We start from the raw sequence: 27,245 nt of genomic DNA on the forward strand, positions 1-27,245 counted from the left end.
CGAACTACAAACAGGAAAAGAATGACTTCATCAGACTGAGCTACAACATCTGACACATTGATAACTGATTAATTTATTAACACTGATGACAGTCTGTCATGTTTCTGTGTTCAGTGATTCAACTTGTTTATCTGTGAGACTCCCAGTTTAATGATAACAGTGACAATTGAGACAGTGAAGGCAGTGTGTTGAGTTCATTGCTCTGGTGTAATCGATGGGATATTTAAGGCAAAAACTATGTGTTCAATCATGTAAGCACTTGCTTCACTGCTGATTTCAATCACAGAGTTTCTTAGCAGAAGTCAACCACCTGCACTGATATGATGAAAGATGATGATGTGTTCAGGTATAAATGATCTGATGTCTGACACAAGCTGTGACAGGATCAATTCTCAATTGATCATTTGGTTTATTAGATGTAAAAACAATGCAACGTCATTTAACTACAAAAAACTCAAGAACGTTAAATCTGTGATGACGTTTGATTTATTAAGAGGATGAATTGATTCCGCAGTCATCTCAGCTGAAGTTATTAAGGCTCAGAGTGTGAAGATGAATCATTAAAAAAAAACAGTTCTGAGTTTATCTGATTAACAAAACATGAATTTTTGTGAGGCTGAATGTGTTGACTTTGTTTGGTCCCTAAAACAGAAGGACACACAGGCAGACAGACGGGAAACATCAGACAGGAAACACAGCTCCTTTACGTCGCTGCAGAGTCTTCGTCAAACAGCCTGATGTGTTCAGGATTGTCTCTCCAAGCGTCATCACTTCCTGTTTTACTAATGAACTCTAAACATCAACCAGAGAAATAAATGTGTTTTAACAGAAAACTCTGTCAGTCAGTCTAATCCAACCTCAGTGTCCGTCCCTAAACTGTCTCCACTGGGTGTCATTAATGTCTTCTTTAATGATATAAAACGGTTCTTAACATTTTCCTGTGACAATTTAAAGGGTTCTGTTGCATCCCGGTACATCAAGTTTGGGACCGGAGGAGGTTCTGATTGGTTGGCTGCTCAGGTGAGCCCTGGTTCAACAGTTAGGCACCTGACATGGTGTGTGGAGTAACATTGAACAAAACCCAAGCCTTGTTAACTCCAGCTGGTTCAGTCTAACAAAACCTGAAGCAAAGGTAAGAGCCATCTATAGACGTGATCAGGCTCTGATCTGGTTCCATGTGAGTCAGGCTCCTCATGGAGTCTCTGCTGCTGTCAAGGATTTCAGGACCAGCTGACTCCCGATCCTCATCACACCTGGTGGACAAGTTCATCGTGGGGTGAAGAAGAACCATTTACTGCCAAATCTGAACCATAAAATAACAACAAGAGGACAAAACAATTCTGCTGACAGCATATTTATCAGTGAGTTCATCTAACCAGATAGCTCATTTCTTTCTCATCTGTCGGCCATCTTGTTTCTGTAATCACAGCCCAGTGTGTTTATGGTTCTGGTGCAGCCCTTCATGTTTGCCCCTGAATACTGATGATCTGATTTGTCAGTGGGTGAGATGACAAGGCACTAATGGATCTTCTGATTGATTCTCTCTGAAGGTGTATTGTGTGTCACCAAGCTGAGCAGAGACAGACTGAGTCCCGGTCCAGTAACAGAGTGAGCGAGTCAGGGTCCTGGTTCAGTCCCAGTGTTTGAGTCCAGATGTGCTGGTTCGAGGTCAGAGTTCAGTTGAGGTTGTCGATGGCAGCAGAGGTAGGAGGAGAGCTGACTGCTGGCAGAAAAACAGAGGTCGTTCATCATGCCCTAAACTAATACAGATGAGGAGTTTATTGATTTGATCAGATCAATATCAAATAAGATCACTAAAACATTAATTAGACTATTTGTATTTTCCTCTTGACATTGCTGAGAACATTATCAGTTGTCAGAGAAGATTATTAATTATTATTCATTGATCATAAATAGTAATCACCTGTGTGCGGTCAGGCCTCGCTGGCGCTGCTGTTCCTGTTGAGCTCTCTGATGCCCTGAAGGATCCTTTTCATGTGACCCACCTTCGTCACGCCAAGGTCCTGGAAACACCCATGCATGCATGCGTGTGCGCACACACACACAAATAACAGGTGTGTAAAAAAAACATAGAAAAATCAAACACCCTTCATGCAGTTAATCCTCCATGCAGCCACCAGTGATTCTGTTAGCACTCAACAGTTAGCAGTTTGCAATCTGAGCTAGCAGGAGTACCTTCAGGTCCCTCCTCTCCAGGTGGATAAGTTCAGCCCCCTGGACGTCATGGCCAATAAAGATGTCCTTATATTCAGTGAGGCAGAGAAAGTCCAGCCACGCTCCAACTTCCTCTGTCCCCCACTGGTGAACTGAGACACCGACAGGAGGTGCATCAGACAGACAGGAAACACCCCGACACAGAAAAAGTGCTTTTATAAGCGTCAGAGAGACAGAGAGAGAGAGAGCTCACCCACCTGGCAGTGAGAGAGTAGCACAGGTCTCTTTGTTCTTGTTGTTTTTGTCCTTCTTGAACTTCGGGACGAGACGGAACTTTGCACTTCGACTTCGCTTTGAGAAATCTGTCAAGGGACCCTTATGACAGACAGGTAGACAGAAGAGACAGACAGGTGGACACAGATGGTACCCAATAGCAGACATTAGTTTCTGATGAATTCCCTGAGCTACAGCTACAGTTGTAATTAAGCCACCAGTCACTCGGGTGACAGTGTACTTAAATTAGGTTGTCTTTGTTATCTCCATTACATGCTGTCTGCTATTACAGAAAAGACACGGATGATGTTGTTCCATCACTTCTGTTTGACACATTAAACTGAGTTTGAGTTATTGGCCTGTATTGATAATTATTAGACGTGTTCTCAGCACCAGCAGCTGTTGAGACAGCAGCCTCAGCATTCAATGTCATGAGGTCACATTTATCAGGATTTACATTGATTAACATGTATTTATATTTACTGGATATTGTCACAAGTCATGTTTGGAAGTGAAGTATTAAAGAGTTGACAGCTTTCATCAGTTCTGTCTTAGAGTTCTGCTGTAGGACCAGATGTGGCCCAACACTAGCCCCATTCACACTGCTGTTGGGATTCTGTGCCAATTCTCCGCCTCATCCTCTGTGTGAATGTCTCGGTGCTGATCCGCCTCTGGAAGTAGAATCAGAGGCGTACCAAACCAGTGTGAATGGATAAGCCAGCAGCACGTATCAAGGATGTGTTGGTCTGACAGTGCAGGGTTCTCCCCAGACGGTGGAATGGTGGTGCTGCGCCGCTATACTGCTAGCTCAGCACCACTATACTCACTGTCATGTTAGCTGCTTTGTAGTGGGTGCGGGTGACCAGCGAGCGTCCGTCCGTCTGTCCCCCGCCAAACGGCAAGGACAATCTCCCCCCCCCACCGTCCGACAATAGCGACCGTCTCCCCCCCCCCCCGGATGACGGTGCGCCATTACACTAAAAATTTCTGGGGAGAACGCTGCAGTGTGATAACTACATGGGTACTTCACTCAACTAAATGTCCCACTAAGCAATGTTACAGAACCAAACAACAATAACATAACACAATAATGCAGCAACTCCGTGTTAAAAGGGCTACTGACACAAAGTCTGGTGTTGTATGCTCTGAAATATTCCAGGCTGTCTCCTTGACCAGGATATTAGATTTAAGGATTATAGGTTATTCTGTAATGTCTCAAAATGACTTAACATTATGCAGGTGAATACTCGAGGAATCAGTAGTACTTGATTAACAGGACTACATACCGACAGTGTAACTAAGAATACCACCAATAAAACTGGCACTAGCAGGACTGACAAAAGCAGTATTTGGTGGTTTACCTCATGGTCTGAGGGGTCGATGATGGAACACAACCAGGGAACGTCAGCCAGCCGTCTGAGCTGCTGGGCCACAGAACTCAGAGCTGCATTCAACTGTTCCTGCTGAGGTGGATCCAGCTGCTGCACGTGCATGTACGCACACGCACACACACACACACACACACACACACACCAGGATATATGGACTTGAGTACTTGAAGATGTCTCAGTTATTAAACTCAGTTTGAATTTGATGGTGTGACCGAGATGAAGAGCAGGGTTTAGCTGCTCTCAGGTAAGTTTCACTCCTGAAAACAGGCAGCATCACAGGGACTTTGTGGTCAGGACAGAAGAAGAGATGGATGCAAGAAGAGAGGACACAAGGAAAGAAGGACAAAAGTAGAGCACTGGAGATTGTTACCATGGACATCTTCCCTGCCAGGAGCAGCTCAGTCTCACTGAGTAAGGCTTTGACATTTTCCACCATCTGAAGGACAACGCTGCAGCTCAGAGCCTGGAGAGAAACACAGGAAGAGAGACGGTTAGATAGGGATATAGGAAACAGGGAGAGAAAACAAGAGACAGAGTTTATTTTTTGATTCCTGTAAAAAAAATCACATTTTAAAAATCACTCTGAATATCATCAAAAACTTCAAGGGACTTTCACATTCTACATAATCAACATTAATGGTGAGGATAGCAAAGAGCAGGAAAACAAAGCTGCCATTAGGAAAGGACAGCATCAAAAAGAAAGGACGGGAGAGACCAGAAATGGACAGCCATGACGATGAAAGGAAAGCAGCGAACAGGAAAGTACAGCAGTGTATAAGATAAGAGAGCAAAGCCCATGAAAGGACAGCAGCGACCAAAATATGACAGTAGCAACCAGGAAAGGACATGTGGAAGAGGAGGGGATAAAAGACACAAGAAATTGACTGCTGTGACACAGGCAGGACCACAGAGACCACTATTGTGTTTAGTACCCCTGAGCTCTTGGAGTTGGCGTAGACCACGTCCATTGCTTTTGAGCTGGCGTTGACAGCATGGGCCAGTTCCTGTTCCAGACTGTGGTGAGACTGAGCGACTTCACGGATGCTGAAACACAAGAACATCAACATCAACCTCCATATCTTTCAATGACCACACACTTATACATGACCGAGCTATATTTTATATACAATATGCTGTCTGTAATAATTGTCATTTCAAGGTCTGGATTGTATTTATTTTTGCAGCTGCAACATTAGGACAGTGATAAAGTGAAACTCTCTCGAAAAAGCAACCAAGGCTTTATTTGTGATTGAATATGAGTCAAACCTTTGTGTCAAAGCATAATTACGATGAAAGAGGCACTTTAAAGATTTGCCGTGGTTTCGTTTTTGGGTCAAGCTCATTTTCAATCGGGTGCCGGGGCACTTTGGCGCCAACATAAAAATCTCCATTTTTAAAACAGTAAGAGAGCTCGACACAACATGAAACTTCAATCGTAGTATTACCAGGGTCTCTAAACATGAACACCAGCATTGAGAACATTGTTGTATACACAGAGTTTACTAAAATGAAGGTTTTTGAGCAACTCACGTTGGTAGCTGCATCTTCAGCGCGCCGCCGTCATGACAGACAAAAAGTGTTGAGCCCCGAGTGCGACCCAACAGGAAGGAGAGTAATGATGGCCCGCTCCTCAAGCCTGTCTGTTAGGTCGCCCGAAAACGAAACTACGGTAAATCTTCAAAGTGCCTCTTTCGTCGCAGTTATGCTTTTACACGGAGATTTGACTCATATTCAATCACAAATAAAGCCTTGGTTGCTTTTTGGCAAGAGTTTCACTTTAAGGTATAAAATACATCATATGTGGAAAAATAACCCTTAATAACAAATTTGATTAGATGTAGTTTGTTAACAGTGACTTGAGCAACATGTAAAATGAGAACATGATATATAATCTTGTCACAATATGATTCTACTATAATAAATGTATGATAATATTTCATGACAGTCTGATGATCCTATAATATCACAATGTTTAGTCTCTTTTCTGTTCAATTATTCACAATAATTATTTTGAAATGTATCCCATTGTTTTACTATATACTTATATAATATTTTTATTAGTATTAAGAGTGCAGCAGTCACTTGTGTTATTATGATCATTATTAACATTATGCCAATTATTTGCTCCTTTAACTGTTTGATCTTTTAAATGACACATCATAGTGAAAACGATCCAACACAATGTCGTCGGGCGTCCTCATATTTAAAACCCAAACAGATTTAAAAGAAAAGAATCCTGAGGACTCCAAGTGCTGCATTGTAGGCAATTGAGTGTGCTTCAGTTTGTTGAAAACATTTCACCTCTCATCCAAGAGCTTCTTCAGCTCTAGCAAACTGGGGGGGAGTGACAGGCTTTTAAACTCTGTTTGGGAATGTCCTTACAGAGTCATTAAGGACACGTGAGCTCTGAGATAGGGACACTTATGGGTTGTTGACCCAACCAGTCATCATGTGGGTTTGTCTGTGTTAGGGTCAGGTGTGAATTCTTGTTATCTATATACAGAAGATGTAAATGCTGTGGACAATAAAATCAAGTTAACACAGGAACATTTGGAGGAGACAGTCTCCCCTTCTTGGGCTGTGCAGTACACACTGAAGAAGACAGAAGCAAGTTGTACGGAAATCATAAACATAAAGATCAGTACGTGCTGTTAGACTCTCTTCACCCACTGGAGCACAAGCTTGAGGTCATCGGAGCCCTAAACTATTGTCCACTAAGTGAGAGGGGAAGGAGAAGGAAAACAAGCACATCAGGGGAGCACTTATAATTACGGATGTCCCAATCCGATCTGCAAGATCGGGATTGGGGCTGATAGTGGTATTTTTCTGATTGGGGGTTAGGGCTAGACATGTAATGTCTGCAATACGACCATTTCATGAGGGCAAACAAAAGAGCTGAATTAATACTACTGATTTGGTTCGATAAAATATTACAGAGCAGGTAATTAAATTGATGGCTCTGGATAACCAGCTCGTCTCCGTGGTAGAGTATCAGGGGGTTTTTTTGTCACCTGGAGTTGGTGAATCCCCGGTTTGCCCTACCATCTCTGCATTACATCACACTGACCACTCAGTTACAGCCTGTCATATGTGCACCAGTTTGGTGGCTCTCATACAGCAGAGCATGTAAAACAGATGCTGAACACTGTGAAATAGATAAGCAAAATGTCCACGTCATTTTACATGACAGCGTAAGGATTATGTAAAAGCAGTGGATGATATGGAGGCACCAAGCGTGGCTGCGTCTCACACACTGCAGCTGCTGTACACGAGGGTCTGCTGTCACACTGCAGCGTCACACACTCACCTGCTAACACAAGGAAGGTGGAGGCCAGTGTTTGAATAGCCAATGTGCAATAAGACAGAGCCATATGAAAGTATATACTTTGCTTCAACAACATAAAAAACCTATTATGGAACAGCTTGTATGAAGGTAATTCGTTTCTTACTGCAGCTGTATTATCCAGGAAAATATTAGTTAAGGCTAGTATCAGATCAGGACTCAGTATCAGCAGATACTAAATATTAAAAGACTCAGATCGGATCAGGGTAAAAAAAATCTGATCAGGACATCCCTACTTATAATATGTGCCTACCCAAACTGGATTTTTCAGAACCCCTAAAAGATCCAGAGCAAACACAGAGGAGGAGATGAGAAAACCTAACAACATCATCATTCTATGTCGCAGGAACATCTGACAGACTCGGGAGGATCTTTAATAAACATCATGTCCTGGTCAACTTTAAACCCACCAACACACTGAGGCAGAACCTTGTCTATCCTGAGGACAAAACACCCAGACATAAACAGAGAACTGTAGTTTATCTGGTTCAGTGCAACAGGAATGCACAAATTTGTACAAAAGAATGGCACAACAAAGGAGGACAGATTCTGCTGTCCACTTGCAAGTGAAGGAGAAAAATCATCCCTTTAAGGAAAACAATTTAAGAATCTTGTCCAGAGAAGACAGATGGTTTGAAAGAGGAGTACAATCTCCCCTGACATCTTGACAACCAATCACACCTGGGCACACCTTGCCTTAGCAATACACAGGCCGGTTTGATCAACAACCTAAGAGTGGCCCTAACAACTCTTTAAGGACACTCCCACACTGAGTTTAAAGGCCTGTGACTTCCCTACAGTTACTTAGAACAAAAGAAGCTTGGATGAGAGGCGAAACATGAAAAAATTCAAACAACGTTAAAAATTCTTGTTCTGTTCATCGGCTCATCAATTAATTGATTCATCACTGCAGATCTAATTTGCTAAGAATTATTTCAGGGTCAGTGGCTGCTGACTGCCATCTATCCCTGTGATCAATGAACAGTTACATTTATACAAATTGAAACATATTACAATCACTTACTTCTATGATGATAAAAATATATCTTTTATCAGGATGATTCAATAACAATGTTATTGAAGAGTGTTACCTGTGTATGAGAGCTCCTGCTGCCTGACCAAACTCACTGACGAGTGATGCCTCTTCCTCAGAGACAATTTCTGGTTGTGAGGACAGGAGGGGCTGAGGGGCCTGAGGTGGCGGGGTCCGCGGAAACTCACACTTCTGTTTGTCCTCCCACGATTTCAGGGTACTTTCAAATGCCTGGAACAAACACACACACACACACACACACACAGAAAACATTGTACATTGTAGTTGAACTGTTTTTATTTTATGCTCGCCCCCTTGGTATCAATAACGCTGGACGTAATATTACGAAAAGCTTTCCGTGGTATCAGACTGAGTGCACCTTATAAAGGGGAAACTGAGTGTGTGCTTGGACTGACCCTGTCCCTGGTGAGTGTCTGGGTTCGGTTCTTGTGGATGATCTTGATGTAACCTGGAGGCTGGACCCAAGCCTCTCCATCCACCTGTACTGGGACACCTTCATCACCCAGGATAGTGATCTTCACCGTCCGACACTGAGATAGTCAGACAGGTGAGACAGAGAGATAGTTCAGACAGAGAAAGCGAGAGAGAGCGAGGAAGACAGAAAGGTCAGACAGACCGGTGTACCTGAGCGATGCGGTGGTGCTGCAGGTTGATGACTCTGGAAACAGCCATCTGCATGCTGCCAAAGACCGCTACTACCTCCAGGATCTTATCATCGAAGGACGGAGCCGTGAATGTCTGAGATACAGATGGACAGACCAACGGTTAGAATGACGGACAGACAGGCTGACAGAGAGGTAGTCAGACAGGTTGATTTCTCACATCATCTTCTTTAGTTCCTCCCCAGAAGTTGGTTCCTCCTGCGTAACTGGGGATGTTAAGCACAGCGATGCCTTGCAGACTGGGCAGAGGGATGGGCCTCCCATCACACTGATGACAAATCACACTTCAGATTCAGGTTTTTTTTTTTAACACATTCCATGTTTGCGACAGGAAGTGATATCAGTGACAAGTTCTGATTAAATAATGTGTTTGAGCTCCGTGACTGTGACCATTTACTGGTCCAAAACTAGGTGTGCCTCACCTCGAGTAGGACCCTCTGCTCCAGGTTCTTGTAGGTTCTGTGCAGCAGCTCTTTGGTTCCCAGAACACCATACCACATCATGTTCTTAGTTCGACTCCTGAACAAACAACAATAACTGATTATTAAATAGATTTCTTGATTCAAACCAAACTACAGCTGTGACATCAAATACATATCAGTTACTCCTCGAGGGAGGTTTGATCTTAAAATTTCTCTGATTTCTGTGTAACTGAACTCTGTGTGCTGTTATTTTTTCAAAGTGTTAGCAAATCTACACTCTCACAAGGCCCAGGCAGACGTCAATGTTAAGTTAAGATTAAACAATTACATTGAAGGAGTTATGTTTTGTTTTGTACCTGCACTTCTCTGGATGTTCATCTCTCTTGTTATTGAAGTCCAGAGAGATTTTAGCATCCAATCCGATTCCAAAGTAGTTGTTCATGACACACTTTTCAGTATAGCAGTCCCTGAATCACACACACAAACATGTACACATACATATACTAACCCATTAAACCTCCTTATAAACTGAAGCTATGTCATGTTTAATGATGTCAGATCACAGACAGACTTACATGTTGTCAGGGTCACAGCTGAATGGGTCGGCATTCACCAGCAGTCGACTGATGACTGAACTGCTGGAGAGAGAACTTGAGATACCCCTGAGACCTACACACACACACACACACACACACACACACACACACACACATCAGAAAACTGTCATAATGACAAAATGAAATTACTATTTGATGTCACACTTTCTTACCTGGATAGAGGATCTTTGTGTTGAGCATGGGCATGTTCTCCCTACTTCCTGTCTGGACAGGAAGTGATGCAGAGCTGCCAAGTGACAGGCTGCCTTTACTGATCAGCTTCTCGCAGGGCGTCTTACTGACTGTAAACACAGACAGACAGGTAAATTTGTAACTGGTCTGAATTAAGTCCTCAGTCCAAGGACTCAACTGTCCTAGTCCCTGTTTGTACATTAAGTAGTTGATGTTGGTGTACTTATCAATGAGGAGTTCCCGCAATAATCACATCATCAATGGCGACCACAGTTATAGGTCTGTGTTATAAAAACAACAATACAAAGTGTTCCCGAATGAAGGATCAGCAGAAGAGCTTGTGTTTGTTTCTTTTTTGAGATTTGTGTGCTGGCGTCAACACGGAGTGTTTTATCTTGAAAAGTAACCCAATGTCATATTGTTGTTTCGGTGCAAGACTTTCTGTCTGCTCGGTGCTAAATTCAGCGGAATTGCTGTGTTGTTCTCTGCCATTCACCAGATATAGAAGTCCTGCTTATTTGTGCCAGAGGGCTCCGGACTGCCAGAGCTTGACGGAGCAGTTACGCAGTGCAGTGGACCTGCTGGAAGTGAACACAGAGACTAAACCTATCAGCTCCGCTGGCGTGGCGGAAACGTAACGCAGTGGAAATGGATCTGGTAGAATCTAGGCGTCAGAGCTCACACGTGTCCTAAATGACTCTGTAAGGACACCCCCCACACAGAGTTTAAAGGCCAGCCAACTCCTCTCCAGTTAGTCAAAATCACAGTCAAATCACATGACCAATTTTATGACATTGCCCCAAGATGCAGTCGCTGAGGCTCCGTTTCAACTTGTGTTGAAAGTGCAGACTTCAAAATCTATACCTCTTTTAAACCAGTTGTGTTAATAGGCAAAGTAAAACCAGACTCAAACAACAGTTGTATATAACTTTGTAAATTTCAAAAACTACTACTAATTTACAAATTTAGCAAACAACAATTTATATTTGCATTCTAAGTTTAAAAATGGTTTAAAAAACATTTTCCTACTCAGAGTCTATGGTTTGTGTTTGATTTTAGGTCCAATGTGTTAATACGTCAAATGAAAAAATAACTGTCAAGTCGCATATGTGAGGTTACCCTAACCCAAACCAGCTGAAAAAAATGACACCAAACACGGCAAGATAAACCGTTTTGACGGTGAAATATACAGGTAAAATCAGAAGTGGTAAAAAACAGCCAATCATACCTTCAACCCATAGTTAAAAGCAGCATTACTTTTATTCATAAAAGCAGCAGAAGTATCAGCAAAAGTATTAGTATCAGAGACAGTATGACTGACCTCTGCGAGTGTTGCGGTGTTTGATGCTGTAGGATGACTGCAGAGACATCTTATCGTCCTCCTCCATATCCTCTTCCTCCTCCACTAGACCCTCCTCTTCCTCCTCCCGACTGACAGGGAATAGCTGCTGCCGAGTCTGAGCATTCTGCTCATCTACAGCTGGAAACAGACAACCTTATTTATGAAAACACAAAAAAACTGAACACTGTGGATTTCTCTCTGTCTGGCCTGTTTCTCTGACCCCTCCTGTCTGTCTGCCTGTCGTACCTATCTCGGTGTGTTCAATGACCTGTCTGTCTGCCTGTCATACCTTTCTCAGTGTGTTCGATGATCTGTCTGATGGCTTTCTTCAGACTGTTGGCTCTCAGCATCAGTTGTTCTCTAGGTTTAAAGATGGCTGCGGCTGCAGAGGAGGAGGAGGAGGTGTTTGTCCGTGGGGAGCAGGACGTGTGAGGAGGATGATGATGATGAAGGGGAGGAGGAGGCAGTACAACTCCCTCCACTTCCTCCTGCTCTTCAGCAATGGTGGGTGGAGGAGCCTGGTGGGGCATGGTGGAGGCCTGAGACTCTTCATTCAGAGTCTTCAGCAATGAGTCGAGTTTCTCCTTCAGCACACCGCACTGACAGACAGGAATCACCAGTCAGGACACAGAGTGGTGAAATACGTTAAGACCTCTGCATTCAATCACTCACTCATCCATTAGAAGACACAGAATGAACACAAGAAACAATGTCATTCAGTTTGGATTTTTGATTTTAGAGAAATGATGAAACAGCAGCGGAGTTCCTGCCTTCAGATTGCAACCATAGTTTTGATTAAACAGAGCTAAACCAAATAATTATTACTATCAGAGCCAAAAGCTGTTCTGGAGCTTCTGGTCATGTCAGAGTGTTCTTCAGCAGTTGTGATGGAAACATAAATGTTTACCGCTTCTCTTCAATTGTCAACTGGTGCATGTTTTCTGACATGTATTCTCCTGACACATGTCCATTCGCTATCTCTGAGGGCTTTTAGTTATATGTGATTCAGACTGGGTTCCATTTCAATGAACTCTGATTACAACATTCTGTTCAATCACATAAAGGTACCTTCTTGGCCATGGCCTCCGACTCCTCTGAACTCTCTGTGTTCTTCTCATATGCTTTACCAACACGAGCCACAAAGTCCTTCACGGTCTCACACAGGACCCTGAATACACACAGACACACAAACAAATACACAAACATATATTCAATTAATCAATCTAGGGAAAACAGACAGGTCAGGCAGACAGACAGGCAGACAGAGAGGCTTACTTGGCAGAGGAGATGACGACAGAGTGTTGGTCTGAGCTCAGAATTTTGGACAGGTGAGCAGCCACTGAGTCCTCATAGGTGAGAATCTGCTGCACCTGGATCAGAGGAGACAAACAGTGATGTCACACAGGTGTGCATTAGTTTCATCTGATTTGAAGTTCTCAGACAGAAAGCGGGTGTCAGTGAACGTCACACTGGTGTATGCGAGACATCAACTCCTCACTACTCTCCTCAATCTTAGGACACAGCAAGAAACAATGTCATTTCCTGTTACCTCAGAGTCATCACTGCAGTCCTCAGTGACGGTGGAGGCAGAGTGTTGCCGTGGAAACTTGGTTTCATAGACCATGATACTCCACCTGAAGCAGGAGGAGAGAAAACAGTTACCTGTCTCACATCACTCACCTGTTTCACATCATCTACCCGTCTCACATCACTCACCTGTCTAACATCTTGGTGCTCGCTCTCTCCAGTTTCTCCAGTATCTGAGGCAGCTGAGTGTCATCATCACAGGCAGAACCCCAGCCCAGAACGCGGGCCAGATCGTTCCCGGTCCCCAGAGGAAGAACTCCCAACTGACACTAAGCAACAACAAAAACAACAACATGATGAGTTCACAATTCACAGTAATTATAAGTGATATCTAAACTGTGTGGACCCCCTTAGAAAGAACTGTTAATGATGGAGAGCGGAACATGTTATCATCACAGACTGCAGAGGGTGATAGACTCCAGAACATTTCCACAAGACTTACACACTGACTCTAACTTGACTGGAACTGAAGAGTCCTGTCTCTGACAATCACATTGTTTTCTCTCTGTACCTGTTTGTGCAGTGTCAGGGCGTCGATCTCAGACAGAACCCAGCCAACACTGCCGTCTCCTCCACACACCAGGATCCTGAACGTATCAAACTTCTGGAACAAACGCAGACTGACAGAGAAACACATTTAAGTTGTTAATATCTCTCTCTCTGTCTCTCTCTGTCTCTCTCTGTCTCTCACCCCAGGTGTGGTCCTCCATTCATCAGGTCAAACACCTGCGCCGGGTTCAGCAGCTGTTTGAAGCGTCGCAGGAACTTGACACCCTGATTGTCTCCACTTTTAGAGTTGACAAAGACGAGCAGAGGACTGGTGCAGGATGGAGGACACGAAGCCTTCCAGAAACCTGAACACAAAAGAAAAAATGGCCTCAGCATAAACTCAAGTTTTCATGGTCTCTCAGGTGGATTACAGAAGTCAAAGTGTATATGAAAACAGTATCTGAGCATCCATCAGTGGATCATGTGAAACTCACCATCAGAGTCGATGCTGTTGAGAGCCGTCGGAGGGATGACGGACACTTTACACTGACCCAGAGGACACTTAGAGGACAGCTGCTCCTTACAGCCTGAATGCACCTGCAGGACAGAGGGACCAAACACACGTCAACAAACACTGTAAAAACCTGACTATGCCTGGACCTGTTACATGACACCTTCAGTATAATGCTAACAGCAAATCTTGACACACTCACCACTCTGTTAACAAAAACACTGTTCTGACTTGAATGGGTGTTTCACAAAAAAATCCCTCCACATGATGCTATTGTTCTTCTGGAGTTGAACTAAAAGTGTCACAGCTCTACATCCTACCTTTGGTAAAAGGGTTTCTAGTGTGAAACACCCACAGGAAGTGATAATAGTAACCATGGTTACCAGAGTCTCACCATGGCTTTACACCAGAGACACCTCCAGTCCTGCAGTCGGAGGACGCTGCCACATGTCTTGTCACAGACGTTACATTTAGCAGAGACCGGCAGGTTCCCCTCCAACCACTGATGAGGCATCGACACCTAAGGACAGAGGAAACAGTACAGAAGTCGGAGGAGAGAACACAGAGGACAGAGGACACAGGAAACAGGAAGCGCGTCAGAGGAGTGAGGACACAACACAGAGGTCAGAGGTCAGAGGTCAGTGGACAGCAAGGCGTTGAACTCTTTTAGTCCAGGAACATTAATTTGTGTCTCACCCCATCCTCGTCCTCAATGATGTCCCTCCCAATAGAAGCCAAAGTGGTCCACTTACAGTTGTTGGTGGCTCTGACTGCACAGCGCTTATGAGCCTTAAATTTACACACTGACACACACACACACACACACACACACACACACACGGGTGTCAGATGTTCTAAGTATTGAGGTTCTTGATTAAATGGTGGGAGGCCTCACTGATACTGTCACCTTAGCCTGACATTAGTGTGTATTGTGTGTGCTGTGTGTGTGTAGTGTAATGTGTGTGTAGAGTGTGTAATGTGTATGCACTTTGAGTACTGTTTGTGTACTGTGTGTAGATTTTGTCGTGTTTACTGTATGTACAGTGTGTACTGAGTGTGTACTGAGTGTGTGTGGAGTGTGTAGTGTGTGTGTAGAGTATGTAATGTCTATGCACTTTGTGAACTGTTTGTGTACTGTGTGTACTGAGTGTGTGTGGAGTGTGTACTGTGTGTGTAGAGTGTGTAATGTGTATGCACTTTGTGTACTGTTTGTGTACTGTGTGTAGATTGTGTAGTGTTTACTGTATGTACAGATTGTACTGAGTGTGTGTGGAGTGTGTACTGTATGTGGAACGGGTACCTTCACAGGACAGGCCATGTGATGTCACTCCTGACAGTGCCTCTCTGCAGACGTTACAGTAGGTTGGTCTGGCGTGAGAACAGGCGTACCAGTTGTGCATCCCACTGAAGTGGTCCATGCTGTACTGGGTGGACTGGGACAGACAGAATCAGACAGTTAGCAGCTCATACTGGGACTCACTGGCCACACTGGTCTTACTGGAATAACACAGACCTCATAGTTCTGTCTGTTCTGGACGCTGCGCAGAGCTGCCATCCACTCCTCCATCTCCTTCCTGTTGTCTGCACACAGAATAAGACGTCTGCAGGGGGTGATCACCTGTACACACAAACACACACACACACACACACACAGGTAAAAACACTGGTTAGCCTTCAGTTAGTCAAGGAGGTAGAATTGCAGCCATATTTGACTAAAGCGTCCGAATCAATCCAAAATCGAAAACTGACCATAACTCATTTGAAATCCTTATTCTGCGTCTCTCTCACCCAGACTGGAAAACGATACAGCCAATTATGTTTGTTATAGTTTATAGTGGTCCTGGTTATTATTCTTATCAGACCATTATTTAAAAACATTTTAATTCCCATTACTGGACTACACGCCACAATGCAAACAATTATATTTTAGATGTCTGTCTGACAGTGCTGTAGCTAAATATAAGGGAAAAATTCCATTAGCTTTTCAGTGTCATATCAAAGTCGACTTCAGTGCTCATACTAATCCCTCCCAGATTGATCATCTTTGTGATAGTGGTGCAAGCTCTTTGCGAATAAACTTGACTCTACTGCCCCTCTGAAAAAGAAAACAATAACATGTAAGAGATTACCTCAATATAATAACCCTTAAACTTGCATATTAACGTAGACATAGAGAAAAGTGGAGAGGAAATGGTGTTCCACCAAACTGGAATAATCACAACAACTCTGGCTAGAAAGTTTAAAAACATCTAATAAAGCTCTCTGTAATGACAGAGCAGCTTATTGGGTGTCTTTAATGATTAAATTCATGCAGAATTATTTTCTACCAATGACCTTCACCAAATACCTTCAACGATTTCTTCATCTAAACCATCAATGTGTCTGTTATACCCAATCACAACTACAGCGTCTAAAGATGTTTGACCTTTTCTTAGCAGCTCTTTACTCAACGTGATCATTCTATCCCTTTTATCAGGTTGTGTACCATAGTCTATTAAAGTAGCTGTAATTAAACCACTTCTTAAAAAGCAGGCGCCAGTCAGCTTTTTGACCTTCTACATAACAAAAGTTTCTAAAAGAATTTCCAGTAGGTTTCAGAGGTCATCATGGAACCAAAACAGCATTGGTTAAAGTTGCAGATGATCTCTTAAGTGCATCTGACTCGGGTCTTTTCTCTGTGCCAGTCTTCCTAGATCTTAGTGACATAAAAATCTGGATGACCTGCAATTATCTGCCTCTAAACTCAGACAAAACAGAAGATATTGTGCTGAGCCCCGAAGCATCTTAGAGACGCATTATCAATTGACAAAACTACTCTGCATTACTCTTGCCTCTAGCACCAGTCAGGAATCTGGGAGATATTTCTGATGAGGATTAGTCCTTTCACTCACACATACAACAAATGTAAAGGACTGCCTTCTTTGACCTACGGAAAATTGCAAAAATCAGGAACACCCTGTCTCAAAGAGATCCTGAGAAACCAGTCCACACTTTTGGGACCTCAAGGATGGATTATTGTAATTCCCCTTATCAAGCTGCCCGAATACATCTCTGAAGACTCTCCAGCTGACCCAGAATTCAGATGCGCAACTCATGTTAGAGAACATATTTCTTCAATATTAACTTATCCACACTGGCTCCTGTACAATGCAGAGTTTAATTTAGGGTGTCTGTAAATACATGAATCAAGGAGTTTGGTTTAGACCTGCGGTGTCATGAGATGACTTTTGTTGTGAAATGCAGTTATACAAATAGTATTTACTGGTTGTTGTTATTGCAGTTTACAGGTCCACTGTTCTGATTCTACGAATAAAACACACAAACACACTTGGTTAAAGATGGTTTGGGTTAATACCCCAAGACCCTTTCAGAACATTCATCATGGTTAGAAATGATAACTTTCTACATGTTTGTATTTTTTCGGCTCATTCTCCCCCTAGTCACATAGCTGTGACATCACAAAAACGTGACTGTTCAGTTTTAATGACTGTCCCGGAGCAACATTAATGATAATGTACCAGGAACAACACAAGCAATGATATGAGATCATGTGAGATTCAGGCTGGAACACTTTGTGTATTCATACTGAACCATCACAGTACCAGCGTCACAGAATACACCATCTGCACACTGAAACATGTCATGTGGAAGCAGAGTTCAGAGGCATCGTCAGCAGCACATGCTGAGGTTAGCACAAGAAGCTGATTAGTGTGTGTAATACCAGCCTAAGTCATTCACAATATCTGTTTGGGATGGTTTAGGTTCCCTTCAGATACAAGACCAGGTGAGTGAACAGAAACTCATCAGACATCCTAACACACATTCATGTTATCCAGATTAAAGGAAAAGATCTGTATGTATTTGGGTTTTGGTCACTGAACTTTGCCTCCGAGACTAGATACAAAGCAACCAAACATCATGTGTGGCATCCCACACCTCAGACTGAATCAGACTGCTGGGGGAAAAGAGAAATAAATACATTTTTATGATATATACTATCAAACACCAGGGAGAACGAACCAAGGCTTATTTAATAAGAGAGGAGACAGTTAAAAATGTCATAGTAATAACCACCACTTATCATAAATTATATCCAGAGGAAACACCAGCAGATCGGACTGAGAGATGCTCAGGATCAATAACTGTTTAAGAATACTAACAAATATAACTACATAGAGTGAACAGTTCAGATTCCTTTGGTCATACCAAGTGTCTGCTGGTAACAACAACAACAACAACACTACTCAACAACATACACTCAAACCAGACAAGAAACGACAATAAATGTTCACAGAGGAGCAGACTAACACTGGATCATGGTTTTTGTAATGTGGTGTCAAATTCCATAAGTTACAGCTGACATCAGAAGGGAGGAGCTTCATACTGCATCCAATCAGAGTTCAGTGAATGTTTTCCCTGTGCAGACAGATGCAAGCGGGGCAACCGGATGTTGGTGTTTCCTATTAACAGCTTGCTGATCTTAAATGGTCACCAAGTGACGTCTTGTGATCTGTGTTGAAGTATTCAGAGATTAAAATAGCTTCGGGAAACATCCGCAGACATCACAAATCTGTTCTCAGATCTGTGGTAGACCACCGAGCTGCAGCTCAGCTCACATGACTCCAACACAGACGAGCTTCATCTGAGTGGTCTATCTGGAAATAATGAGCCAATATTAACAATAATGAACCAAAAATGAGCCAGTTCTAAGAATGATGAGCCAAAGAGTCAATATCTACCAAATGAGCCAATATTTGACATGCTTCCTGTTTCTTTTCATCTTCAATCTCCACAACAACAAACTGGAATCTTCTCAGGAATTCACTTTTCTTTTGAGACATCAAGAGTGTTTGTGTTGGTCATTTTCTGTCTTTCTGCTTGATTATGATAATTACTTAATTACACTGCATTCATTTTTACTTTCTGTTCCAACTTCAGATATGACGTTCAGCTTTTTTCCGTCTTATGCGATGGCCTACTTTTAAATCAGAAAACAATCTCACAGACATCCTCAGGTTAAAACAAGCTGCCTGTTTGTGTCAATTATTTATCATGAAAAATTATAAATATATAAAAAAAACTCAATTTCTGAGGCAGAAAAATACGTTTTACTTCCAGCTCAGTTTGTTCAGAGATGCTTTATGTTTTCTATGTTACTAAAAATAGTGAAATAACTGAACTCACAGTTTTCTGCTCTCATTAAATCCACTGACCTGATATGACATCACAGTCTGTGAGCGATGACCCTGACCAATCAGCTTCTTACCTCACAAGACGTCAGTCTGAGTCCTGAACCACCGACACTAAATCCACTTTAAATGCAGTCCTAAACCAGGCCGGTTCAAATCTTTAAGAGGTTCTGGTCTTTCAGCAGAACTGGTTCAGGTCTTTTAGAATAACTGGTCCTAGTCTTAAGCAAACCCTGTTCTGGTCTCAGTGACAGTCTGTTGTTGCTCTGCTGCCCTGTTAATGCCCCCCGCCCCCACACACACACACACACACACACACACTAGCTCCACCCACATCCTCTCGTATGACTCAGGGTGACTTCCTGTCTGTTGTCTTCCCGACCCCCTTGACGTGGAGGAGGAGAAACTGACAGAAGAAGAAGAATCTTTAGACACACACACACACACACACACACACACACACACACACACACACACACACACACACAGAGTCTCTATTAATACACATCAAAGCTGAGCTGCAGGCTCATTTACAGAAAGTGACAAAGTTCACCAGAATAATACTATATAATAATCACTATATAATAAACCGTTTCACATTAAAAGTTTCACTGATAAGATGGAAGAAATCTGATCTATCACAGGGAATGATCGGTTTCGTGGAGACACGGCAGTCCAGACCTGTGTGTGTTTCTGTTTCCTTTTTGTTTTGTTTCTTTATGTATATATCTATATGGTCTTTTTAATAATGGAAAATCAATAAAAGAATAACAAAAAATATTATATAAGTTTCGCTCAATCATTTCTGATCATAGTGTTATCAGGGATGTCAGTTTTTTGTTGTTTTTTTTACCACGATCCAAGTCCTTTAATATTAATATCTGCCAAAACTGAGTCCTGATCTGATACTTAGCCCTAACTTATATTTTCTTGGATAATACAGCTGCATTAAGAAACAAGCTACCTGCAGCCAAGCTGTTCCTTAATAATTTTTTTTATTATTATTATTTTATTGAAACAAAGGAAACACTTTCATATGGCTCTCTCTTATTCTGCATATGCAATTGCAACATTAGCTTTCAACCAATTAAACAAAGTCAGTAACTAAAAAATGTCTTTGGATCTTCCAGTTCTACTCAGTGCAGCTTGTAGTAAAACTATAACATTCAAATGAAGAACACCACAATTCCACTTCAAAGTGGTGTAACAGCTTATTCTAACTTTGACATTCACAAAAATAAAATTCCACTTGGTGCAGCATTATAGTAACACAAACATATGTGAACAAAAATTTAAATCTCTCTTAAAAGTGTAAAAGTTTTATCTGAAATGTAATGTGGAGACGGTGTACTGAGGTGGCATACCGTGGATTCAAAAACTCGGAGATGAGCTGGTAATCCAGAGTGATGAATTCAGTGACCTTCTCTGTATTAATTCTGGCCATGTCATTGTCTCGAGGATGTTTCTCTTTCCTTTGAAAGTATCTGCGAGTGTTTGCCGCTTCGGTGTCTTTGCCTGTGTTGCTTGAGTGAACTTGTTGTATTCCTCTGAGTGTTTTGGTTTTTTCATGTGCCGAAGCAAATCTGTAGTGTTAACTGCAGCTCTTTTGTTGGCCACTCGCAAAACAGACGTCTTACAGATGTTGCATGTTGTAGACTGCTTTCACTTTCTAATTTGAAATATTTCCACACAGTGATTGTGCTCCATTTACGACAGGTGATGTAAAAATCTTTAGGCTTGGGTCAAAACTGTCGATCCTGATCAGTGAAACAATGCCCATGTCTGCCCTGATCCCGATCCTTCAGATCAGCTAAGGACATCCCTAATTGTTATTATCAGTGACATGTTAATCCATAGTGAAGGGATTAGTATGGTATGATTCTGGCATTCATATCATCAAGTTAGCTGGTAACAAGTCTTGATGCATCTCATGAATACCATCCTGAATTTTCTATCTTTCTTTTTCATCATTTAATATGAGCAGATGAACCTGAAGTCTGTTATTAACCCTCCCTCCATGACTCATTAACTCTCAGTATTCTTCATGTGTGCAGACGTTAGCTTCGGGTGTGAACAGCTGACATAACTACATGTTTGTTTGTGAAAGGATTTCATTGTTGTGAGGTAGAATTCACAGTGTGTCTCATACAGTTTGTGCTCCACAGGAAGTTCAGGAAATCTGAAATGTTCCCAAATATCTGTTTTAAAAATACTGGGTATGTTTTTTTTATCACTCACTGATGATCTCTGACACAAAGGACAGCTGAGCTGAGGACAGAAAATCAAGAACCAACATCAGCAGGCAGTAAACTCCTGCCTATGTTCTTGGATACAGATCCTCTGTGTCCAGATCACCACGCTTCTCAGAACAGATATTTAGTCTATAAAACAGCTGCTGACTGTGGTTTAGATGAAACTGACAGGACATAGATCCTCTGTTGTGTTCCATGACCAGGACGATTGAGCACCTTCATAAACGAATAATCTGAGAGACGATTCAGCAGCAGATTAAAGCTTTTACTCACTGTGAAGCTGTTGTTGACGTTCTTGGTGCTCGACTCAGCCACACTGGCATCAGTCAGGTCCACTTCATCAAAGATGATCGACTGTGAGCACATGCACACACACACACACACACACACACACACACACACACACACACACACACACACACACACACAGTGGGTCTGAGATCAGTTTCATTAAAGAACATAAGTTTAAAATTTAACACTAACTCTTCTCTGTTACTGTTTGTGAGTCAAACCTCCCAACCACACCCACATAATAATGTCACCATGTAGCTCCCAGGTGTGTTGTACCTGACACCATGAGCTGCAGGAGCAGTGATGTCATGAGTCACCTTGGCAGTCTGAGCGTAGTACAGAGTCCTCCCTCTCAGTTTGAAGTATCGTCTCTTCCAACGCTGGAATGAGTTTGTCTGTTTCAGTAGATTCCCCTCCTTCAACACCGTCTGCAACACACACACACGCACACACACACACACACACACACACACACACACACACACACACAGAGTTCAGTGATCTTATCTTTGGTTCAGTTCTGTGGAGGCTCTATAGAGAACACAGAGTCAACTCTGTGACAATAATCAGATGTTTTCTTGGAAACAGTCGACTGATCATCTTGTGATCCAGATAAACATCAACACACAGAGACAGATTTATATTGATTGTCTGCTGACTCATCTGACCACTACATGACTCTACTGATCTATACATATGATCATATTTGTGGAAGAGCAGATGTGATTGAGTAAATCTGATTTACAGTATCTGACAGTTTGACACTGAACGACATCACTACCAATAACAGGATCAATCAACAGAACAATAGTCAGCCAATACAGTGATGATTGATGTTTTTTTTCATGTTTCTGTCATGTCAAGATGTGAGCATCATCACGATTAATACCACTGTCAAACATGACGTGTTGTGCTCGTCAGCTTTACATGATTTCAGTCTCACAGTTATTAATATAAACTGAAGTTAAAGGAGTGAGACTACAGACAACCTCTGCAGTCTCATTTAGACACTTGTTAGCAAGTGCTAACTGTTTTTTCAAACGGAAGAGCTGTATAATTAAACTGTGGGACATTAATGATGGATCTTATGTCAGAGAACAAAACGTCTAACCACACACCATATCTCACACATTTAACTGAAAATACATTCAGCAGACTCACAGACTTCGAGATGAGGGAACAGGAAGTGCTAACATGCTAACAGGCTAACTGATTTCCTGGTTTTAGAAGGGCAGATTACACCACTCTATTCACTATTGTACTCAAGTAAATGTAAATGTTTCATAATCACCAGCTTTAATATCATGTTTATCGTGAGAACTATGTGAAAATGGTTCATCACTGAAGGCTGAATGTTGACAGTCAAACATGTTGCCTGTCGACCAACGCTGACTCATGTGACATCACCTGAGGGACACTGAGGGATTTAAACTACTTTATCTACTACTAATATCTGCAGCAGAACACCTGGAAAGACCTGCTGAGTCCATCAGAGCGTCTGAAGCTGAGAAGCTAATGTTAGCAACAACTACAGCTTTCTTAGGATCACAGCTGCAGCTAAGGATTACTGTCATTATCCATAAATCTGTTTATTGTTTACATGATTAACTGAACATGAAGGGTCAAAGAGACTACTTCAGATTTCTTCTTTTGTCCAAAGACTCTTCAGCAGGCCCTCACATTACACTAGCTGGAAGCCGACTATGTTTGACTGTTTCTACTTGAACTTCTACTAAACTAAATATTAATTCTGTTGAATGTCACAATTATTGATTGGTTGGTACTGATACATTTTCTATCGACTCTGACATATTGAATCATTATATTTTCATTACTACATTTAACTGAATTAAATCAACTCTTTGACAGAAATTTTTCCAGACATGACTCCACACAGCTGTTACAGATGATCACCTTTAAGACATTTTCAATCATGTGTTAGTGCGTGTTTAATTAGTGTGCTCTCTCCTTCTAACACAAACTAAGTTGAACTGCAGCCTTTAAGTGCCTCGTTGCTTCCTCTTGCCTCCATGTTCATGTTTGTGTCTCACACCATTAAATTTCCCAAAACAGCAGCTTTAAATAGAAACTCTGGGGCCTGGAGCCAAACTCACTTCCTGTGACTCAACCCTCCACTTCAGGCTGAGCTGCTGCTGCCTTCAGGGACCATCGTACACATCGCTGCTGCTGAGGACTTAACGGCCCTGACACTGTGTGAGGGGAATGGGCCTGTCATACCTAGATCTGACTTCAGTCTGAGTCACAGCAACATAAAGACTCAATAAATCAATAAAACTGAGAATAACACAACAAAACAACTCTGTGAGGTGATTCATCAAGTTGTAAAATGTCTCACACAAAATAAATCAGAATAACAATATAAAGCATCAGTGTTCCTGCCAGCAGTCAGGCTGAATGAACACAAACAAAGCTTCACATTTGCAGAAGAAGAGACGGCAGGATTTTATTCTACAGTCACAACAGACGTCACACACACTCTTGTGGATGTAGAAAACTACTAGAACCATACAAATCACTTTAACTATAAACCTAAACTTTAAACTTAAGCAAAAGGCTTTAAACAGCTTTCAGTATGATGAAACTTTCATGTCAGTCACTTTTCATTTAACAACTCTAAAAGAGACTTTGGTATTTCCGAGCTTTAGAACAGCACTTGAAGGCCGTACACAGTTAGTAAATTGCAGTGAAGTTGAATTAAACTTCATCTTAAGGGTCAGGGTTAGGTCATTAAGCTTCCCATATGTTAATGTAGTTGAATACAGCTTGTCTGGTGTGGGTTACCGAGCGATCAATCAGATTACTTCTGACATTAACGTGTAAATGAGTTTATTATGAACAAACCGTTAAACCCGTCAGCCTGTGTGAACACTGAGGACCGTTATGTCATTTGACAGACCGACACTTAACAGCTTTCTACAGCGGTTTGCTGCCCGCTCTTCCCCCGACCTGAAGCCCCTCTCTCACGGGTGGGCTGCTCTGGGAAAAGGCAGGGCTGTCCGCCGGGCCCTGCTGAGACCCTGCAGCTAGCAGCAGTTAGCAGGGCTAGCTTCGCCTTTAACTGCCGGTTTTTGTCCGTTTAACGGTTGAAAGATAAATTACACCGTGTAACATTCACATGTTTTAACTGTGTCTGGGTACATTTTCTCCCAGAATCTCGATTTTAGACCCGGGGTTCACCCTGGTTCCAATTATATCAAGTTGCCTAGCAGCTACACATTAAGTCACGGCTAAAGACATTTAAAAGAGACTTGTAGCGCTGTATTTGTATGTTTTATCCTGGACATCAACAAAATAACGAGTTTTATATAACTCAATTTAACGCAAATGTTATTTACCAGGAGTGTAAGTGAAGCAGCTGTGGCCGTTAACGTACTCCAAAATGTACCGTTTGCTATCGAAGGTAGGAATAGTGGATCCAAACTCCATTTAAAATCCGTCAGGTTTCAAGACACGTTACTCATTAGAAATGTGCGTCAGATCTAAACAAAGATTAAAGTCGTTTTACGTTCAATCACATCCAGTCTTCGAATCGGCAAAATCTAAATCAACCAACCAGAGGTGATTTCAATTAAATGTCCTTTTTTCTAAGATTATCTCTCCTCGATAGAACCGACCGCAGGGAGTTGGGGGCGGAGGGAGACGTGGGGAAAAGTTTCAAACCGGTTATAAAAGATGACGTATTATAGACACACGAGATGTCTGGTGTGAATGGTGTGTGCCGTATAACACAACAGGCCCTTTTTATTCAGTTAAAGTCTTAAACTAAATTGGACATTGTGCACAATCTGTCTAATCAGTAAAGTAATATAAAAATGTGACATTTCCGTATGGAGTTCGGTGTACCGCTGTCTCCCTCGGTGGCCCTCCCCCGCTGAATGAAAACAGACACTGACCACAGATCATGTCCGCTCTCAGACTCCGGCCTGTCAGAGACTCTTTACCTTGCTGCGAATCTGACCGGATGTGGACACTTTTCGGATGAGTTTCTGTGGAGTTCCGGGCTCCTGCTCCGGCTCGCTGTCCGACGACTCGTCCAGGCACCGGACCGCGGCAGACTCCGGTACCCCTGCCTCCGCCATCCTTCCATTAGACCCCCGGGGAGGACCAGGGGAGCGAGCGCCCCCCAGCGGCAGAGAGCGGGCATCACACAGGGCGAGATAAGAGAGGCGCTTCCTGACCCCTGCTGGTCAAAATCTGGTACTATTATACCTCAGCAGGGGCGGGCTGGGGTTGAAAGTCAGCCCGGGAGCTTGGTTTGGAGAGGCCTTTTAACCGATCGCATGACGAACGCAAGTGGAACTGTAATTTTAACATGAATACTTGAATAAATTAATACTATTTGCACTATAATAACTGCAGGAGCGGATGGGCTTATTGTTTCTGTGTGACTGGAATTGGAACATCAACATATGACATCTTGATATAATTCTATGCAAAGACCTATTGCCAACCCAGTCCTGTACACCGCACCTATTCCTGGCACTGTTTTTGTGGTGGTTCCTGCTCCACATGCCTCCTCTTCATCCTTCTTCTCCTCCTCCTCCTCTTACATCTCCTCCTGTCCCTCGTCATTTGTCTCTTCCTCCTGCTCACTCCTATTACTGGCATTATCCTGTCCCTCTGTATCAACTCCACGACTGACACTGACTTTGTCAGCCAATAATAACAATATCAGCAACAATGATAAACGTTATGGCACTTTTGCAAAGAATCCATTGGGTTAGAATACAAATATAATATAAAAGTCAACAAAACAGAAGTGCCCCCCACACACACACACACACACACACACACACACACGCTCACACTGTAAACAAATTACTCACTTTAATGTATTTTTCTTGAGCTGGTAAAATGGCTATATATTAATGTAGAAACAGAACAGGAAAACAGGATGTATAGCCTATATTTTCAAGTATTATCGTTTTAACTTTGAACACAGACTTTCTCCTGAAATATGTTTTCTTTGCAATAAGGAAATGTGTGTGTTTTTTCTGGATTTTGTTTAAAATTGATATTTAGTCCATAACAAAGACCATGTTCAAGCATAAGGGTGTCCAGCAGTGCATGTGGCACCAGGATGCCCGAGGCCGGAGGTCAACGATCGACTTTGTAGTTGTGTCATCTGACCTCAAGCCTTATGTCTTGGACACTCAGGTGAAGAGAGGGGCTGAGCTGTCAACTGATCACCACCTGATGGTGAGTTGGATCTGCTGGGAGGGGAGGAAGCTGGACAGACCTGGCAGACCCAAATGCAGTGATTCAAGATTCAAGGTCTCCCAACGGATCCTGATTCCCTTCTACTCTTCTGCTGTATAGGGTTTACTGACTGGAGCCATATCTGTCTGGTATGGTAACAGCTCCTGTGGGGGCCAGCGAGCCCTGCAGGGGGTAGAGACTGCTGAGAGGACCATGGGTAACCCACTTCCCCCTCTGCGTGACTTACGTATGACTG

The 27,245-nt window shown here is 42.6% G+C and overlaps 1 protein-coding gene across 11 annotated transcripts; it reads right to left on the reverse strand.

Annotated features, from left to right (window-relative positions):
• Positions 1-374: 374 nt before the first annotated feature.
• On the reverse strand, positions 375-26,066 carry LOC119034415 (diacylglycerol kinase delta-like). 11 transcript variants are annotated; one of them, XR_005079561.1, is made up of 32 exons: positions 25,732-26,065; positions 22,087-22,197; positions 21,752-21,832; positions 15,551-15,655; positions 15,338-15,470; positions 14,734-14,840; positions 14,432-14,557; positions 14,021-14,123; positions 13,729-13,891; positions 13,549-13,657; positions 13,167-13,306; positions 13,000-13,084; positions 12,726-12,820; positions 12,519-12,618; positions 11,740-12,049; positions 11,430-11,588; positions 10,090-10,218; positions 9,896-9,989; positions 9,677-9,787; positions 9,321-9,417; positions 9,059-9,166; positions 8,861-8,974; positions 8,632-8,766; positions 8,274-8,446; positions 4,772-4,883; positions 4,210-4,302; positions 3,810-3,929; positions 2,433-2,550; positions 2,197-2,327; positions 1,925-2,024; positions 1,377-1,720; positions 375-1,253 (listed from the first exon to the last, which is right to left on the reverse strand). XR_005079561.1 is itself a non-coding variant. In XM_037125441.1 (32 exons), exons 5-31 carry the CDS (start codon positions 15,602-15,604, stop codon positions 1,935-1,937), a joined length of 3,309 nt encoding a protein of 1,102 aa, XP_036981336.1. In that variant the 5' UTR covers positions 15,605-15,655; positions 21,752-21,832; positions 22,046-22,197; positions 23,884-23,979; positions 25,732-25,755; the 3' UTR covers positions 375-1,720; positions 1,925-1,934. The 11 variants fall into 11 exon arrangements, 10 of the variants coding, with proteins under 10 accessions (XP_036981336.1, XP_036981287.1, XP_036981274.1 ...); XM_037125441.1 differs by adding an exon at positions 23,884-23,979 and having other exon boundaries at positions 375-1,720; positions 22,046-22,197; positions 25,732-25,755; XM_037125410.1 differs by lacking the exon at positions 25,732-26,065 and adding exons at positions 23,884-23,979; positions 25,126-25,321 and having other exon boundaries at positions 376-1,720; positions 22,046-22,197.
• Positions 26,067-27,245: the final 1,179 nt, after the last annotated feature.

This window comes from Acanthopagrus latus, chromosome 2, assembly GCF_904848185.1.
Source record: "Acanthopagrus latus isolate v.2019 chromosome 2, fAcaLat1.1, whole genome shotgun sequence".
Taxonomy (NCBI): Eukaryota; Metazoa; Chordata; class Actinopteri; order Spariformes; family Sparidae; genus Acanthopagrus; species Acanthopagrus latus.